General features: G+C 38.8%; 1 protein-coding gene across 1 annotated transcript in view; it reads left to right on the top strand.

Annotated features, from left to right (window-relative positions):
- LOC115297644 (guanylate-binding protein 6-like) overlaps positions 1 to 3,794 on the top strand; it is a gene marked incomplete at its 5' end in the record, with an annotated part of 29,855 nt that extends 26,061 nt beyond the window's left edge. The window contains 4 exons of the mRNA XM_029945806.1: positions 238 to 304; positions 1,591 to 1,693; positions 2,017 to 2,210; positions 3,527 to 3,794. Coding sequence (XP_029801666.1) covers positions 238 to 304; positions 1,591 to 1,693; positions 2,017 to 2,210; positions 3,527 to 3,751 — 589 coding nt within the window. The remainder of the gene's footprint in view (positions 1 to 237; positions 305 to 1,590; positions 1,694 to 2,016; positions 2,211 to 3,526) is intronic.
- Between the last annotated feature and the right edge of the window lie 374 nt (positions 3,795 to 4,168).

The raw sequence follows: 4,168 nt of genomic DNA, 5'->3' as shown, positions 1-4,168 counted from the left end.
GGGGAGCATGGGGGGCCTACAGAGTAGAGTCGAGGGATCTCCTGAAAATCTGAAAGCACAGCACCAGTTGTGGGTGATATGAGACAGCAGGGCGATATCATGACAGCTTTAGCTTTTAAGGTCCACTATTTGTTATTTAATCTCGAGGAGAGTGGAAATGCCCATTCCCAAGAAATGAGTGTGCGGTTCTGAAATCCACGTGAGATACAAATTACTCATTTCTTCCTTTAACAACAGGACATTGAATATGCCAAGTGATGACAATTTACAAGTTAAACTCAGAGTCTTTGTACTTAAGTACAAGGTAAGAGAGAGAGTCAAATACACAGATAATTGCATACGAAGTTATAACACATGTGAACCTATGAAAATGGGCTACGTATGACTCATAAGTAGAATCTTAAAGAAAAAGCCTACAAATGAATACATAAACAAAAGCAGAATCACACCTGTAAAGACAGACAACAAACTGATGATTGCCAGAACGGGAGAAGATAAATGGATGGGGAAAATGGGTGAAGGGGAGTGGGAGGTACAGGCTTCCAGTTATGGAGTGAATCAGTTATGAGAATAAAAGGCACAGCATAAGGAGCACAGTCAAGAATATTGTAGACATTGTAACAGTGATGTAGCAAGACTGACAGTAGCTACACTTTTGGTGACATAGCATAAGGAGAAACCTGTCAAATCAATATTCTCTACATTGGGAACTAAGGGAACGTTGTTTGTCAACCACACGCAAATTAAAAAGGAGTAATAAACAAATAAACAAACAAACAAGTAAATGCAAATGGGCTATACAAATGGGCTTGTGGTAACAAACCTATTAAAAAGTAATGATAATAATAGTGCAACAAATATATACTAGACTGTTATTTCTTTTTTAAAAGTTTATTTACTTATTTTGAGAGGGAGGGAGAGAGAGGGAGAAAGGAAGGGGCAGAGAGAGATAGAATTCTAAATAGGCTCTGTACCATCTGCACAGAGCCAGTGTGGGGCTCAAACCCACAAACCATGAAATCATGACTTGAGCCAAAGTCAGATGCTTAACTTACTGAGCCACGCAGGCTTGCCTGGATGGTTATTTCTTATAGCAATCATGTAAAGCTGTTTTCCAAGACTCTTTAGCTTAATCCTTCAAATAACATAATGAAATATCTACATTTATTGTCAATATTTTACAGATCTGAACTGAGAGGCATAGGCAGGTTAAAATAATGTGCCAAAAGTTAAAACCAACAAATAACAGAGGACAGCAACAGCACAAATTATAGGAAACATTTACCAATGAGTAGACAAGCCTATAAAAGCAGTTGAGGTTGTGGAGTTATAGAACTGAACGTAGTTCTGACTGTCTGGACCTAGAATGGGTAGAAGGAAGCAGCACGGGGGGAGACACTGGCGGGAGACAGGAAGCAGGAGATATAGAGAGTCTCTGGTCACTCTAAGGACGTTGGACACCTTGTAGGGAGCCACCATAGAATTTTAAGCATGAATTCAGCAAAAATGCCGTGCATATACACATTTGTTTTTGCAGCACTTATCTCCTGAGTGGAAATCTCAGTTCTTTCTTCCTTTTTGGTTTCTCAGGCAAATGAGGTCCTCCAGAACTTTCTACAGTCCCAGGCTTCAATAGAGAAATCCATCTGGCAGGCAGATAAAGCCCTCACCGATAGGGAGAAGGCCATAGCAGGTATGGGGCTGGGCTGGGCTGAAAATGGCTTGGGTAGGTCCCCCTGTCCAGTGTGAGAACAAAGCCTTCCTGAAACAGGAGCTTTCTCTCCTTCTGCGGAACAACTCTGCTCAATCTATAAACAACAAGGGGAGTTGTAGCTGCATGTCAGTCCAATATAAGACTTTCCCCTTAATATTCTGAACATGCTCCTGATGGTGTGGACATGAGGAATTCAGAGATTTTCCACCTTCCCTTCCAATTTCATTTTGTCTCTGAGCTCAAGAGGGTAGAGATCAGTCCTCACCTAATTTTCTTCTCTCTCTAAACGTTCCTGGGGGCAGCTGAGAAGGCCAGCAAGGAAGCAGCTGAGAAGGAACAGGAGCTGCTAAGACAGAAACTACTGGAGCAGGAACAGCAGATGGAGGCACAAGAGAGGAGCTTCCGGGAAAACATAGATCAACTGAAGGAGAAGATGGAGAGAGAGAGAAAAAACATAATAAAAGAACAGAATATGATGTTGGAGCATAAGCTGAAGGTAAGTCTGCCCATGGCCTTGGTGATGCTTGATGGGCCTCCTGGTACCTCAGGAAAGGATGGGTGAAGGTTGCAGTGATCTCATGGAAGGAAGCATGATTGCCATTAGTTACTTGTGACTTATTAAAACCCTGAATCCTTTGAATAATTCTTCTTCTTCTTCTTCTTCTTTTTCTTCTTCTTCTTCTTCTTCTTCTTCTTCTTCTTCTTCTTCTTCTTCTTCTTCTTCTTCTTCTTCTTCTTCTTCTTCTTTTCCTTCTTCTCCTTCTCCTTCTTCTTCTTGTTCTTCTTCTTCTTCTTCTTCTTCTTCTTCTTCTTCTTCTTCTTCTTCTTCTTCTTCTTCTTCTTCTTCTTCTTCTTCTTCTCCTTCTCCTTCTCTTTCTCCTCCTCCTCCTCCTGCTCCTCCTCCTTCTTCTTTTTTCTTTTTTTTCTTCTTCTTCTCTTTCTGTATCTCCTTCTCCTTCTTCTTTTCCCTCTCATTTCCATCTCCTTCCCCTCCCCTTTCTTCTCCACCACCTCCTCCTATTCCCCCTTCTTTTCTATAGAAACCTTTGAATTCCATGCTATATGTAGACTCTAGAGAGTTCAGAATGAATATGGCCCCTCCAAGTGCTATAAATAGCAGTTGAGGATTTTAAAATGATCTCATGAGGCTTGATTAAACATATATTCTACCATATGTAATTAATATGAGTAGCAACTGCTTTACCAAGATCACTGACAATTATCAGAAACCCTACTGCTACCCAAAGACCCTGACATATATACTGACATAAAACTATCAGACATGTAAAGACTTGAAAACACAGGGGAGTGACAGCTTCTAAAATTACTGTATTGTCTCCAAGTGTGCATAGTCTACTCAAGTTATCAAGTGGCATAGGGAAGAAATCACTTAATGTCCATCAGGACATATTTATAACAGATTTCTCGAGCAGCTTGTAAGATCCCATCATTTCTCCTGTTTGGTTGATCATAGCAATCCAAGTGGGACTGACAACTAGTGCAATCAGACCAAGCCTATCTATCAACTGGATTTTTTGACTGAAAAATGTTACATTTGTCTTCATGTCAGGCTTAACATCCAAGAAAAACCTTAGTGGTGTGTGACTTTTAGTAAGGCTTTAAAGTATGCTTTCTCCCAATGTGTAGGTCCAAGCTAAGGAGATATTCCTCATTGCAAAAGTCTCATTCATGCTTGAGTAAAATAGAAGAATTTTAGGAGTAAAACATAGTTTGACCAAGATTTCAAATACAAAATGAAAATGTTGAAAAAAATGATAATTTTAAAAGTTTTCCTTCTCATTTTTTGTTTAGGACCAAGAAGAGCTGCTCAATGAAGGATTTAGAAAGAAATCTGAAGAGATGAATGCAGAGATAAATCAGTTGAAACATATGATTGATACGACTAAAAATGATAATACTTCCTGGTTGACACAAGCCTTAGACAGATTTGGCAGGGAGATTATTTCAGTACTTACTGCGAGACTTGCTGTTGATAGCATTGCAAGAGGTGTGAGCTCACTTTTAAAAAAGAAATAGCTGTCCTTTTAAAGAAATTAAAGACTGTGGCTATAGACTGCAACCTCTTTTTGCTTTGTGTGCTTTTCACTTTTATTCAGCAAAGTTTTATATACAAAAAGTACCCAGGAGAGTATATCAATGGCCCACATTAGACAGTAAATGCATGTACACTTTGATATAGCATGTTAATTTTTAGGAAATCTACATGTGCAAAATCCACTGAAACATCATTTTAAGTGGGAAAAGATTGCTTAGATCTATCTGTACAAAGTGGTAATATAAATTTAACATGTGCATACACTGGGATACTATGTAGTCAGTAAATAGACAGTGGAGCTCTATTTATACAAACATAGAAAAATCTTGAAAATATATTGAAAAGAAATAAGATATAAGACAGTATATATAATGTGTTCACCATAAAAAATGTATTCT

Source organism: Suricata suricatta, chromosome 8 (assembly GCF_006229205.1).
Source record: "Suricata suricatta isolate VVHF042 chromosome 8, meerkat_22Aug2017_6uvM2_HiC, whole genome shotgun sequence".
NCBI classification, from domain to species: Eukaryota; Metazoa; Chordata; class Mammalia; order Carnivora; family Herpestidae; genus Suricata; species Suricata suricatta.
Note: the sequence above shows the minus strand (reverse complement) of the source record. Positions and strands in the feature narration are given on the sequence as shown.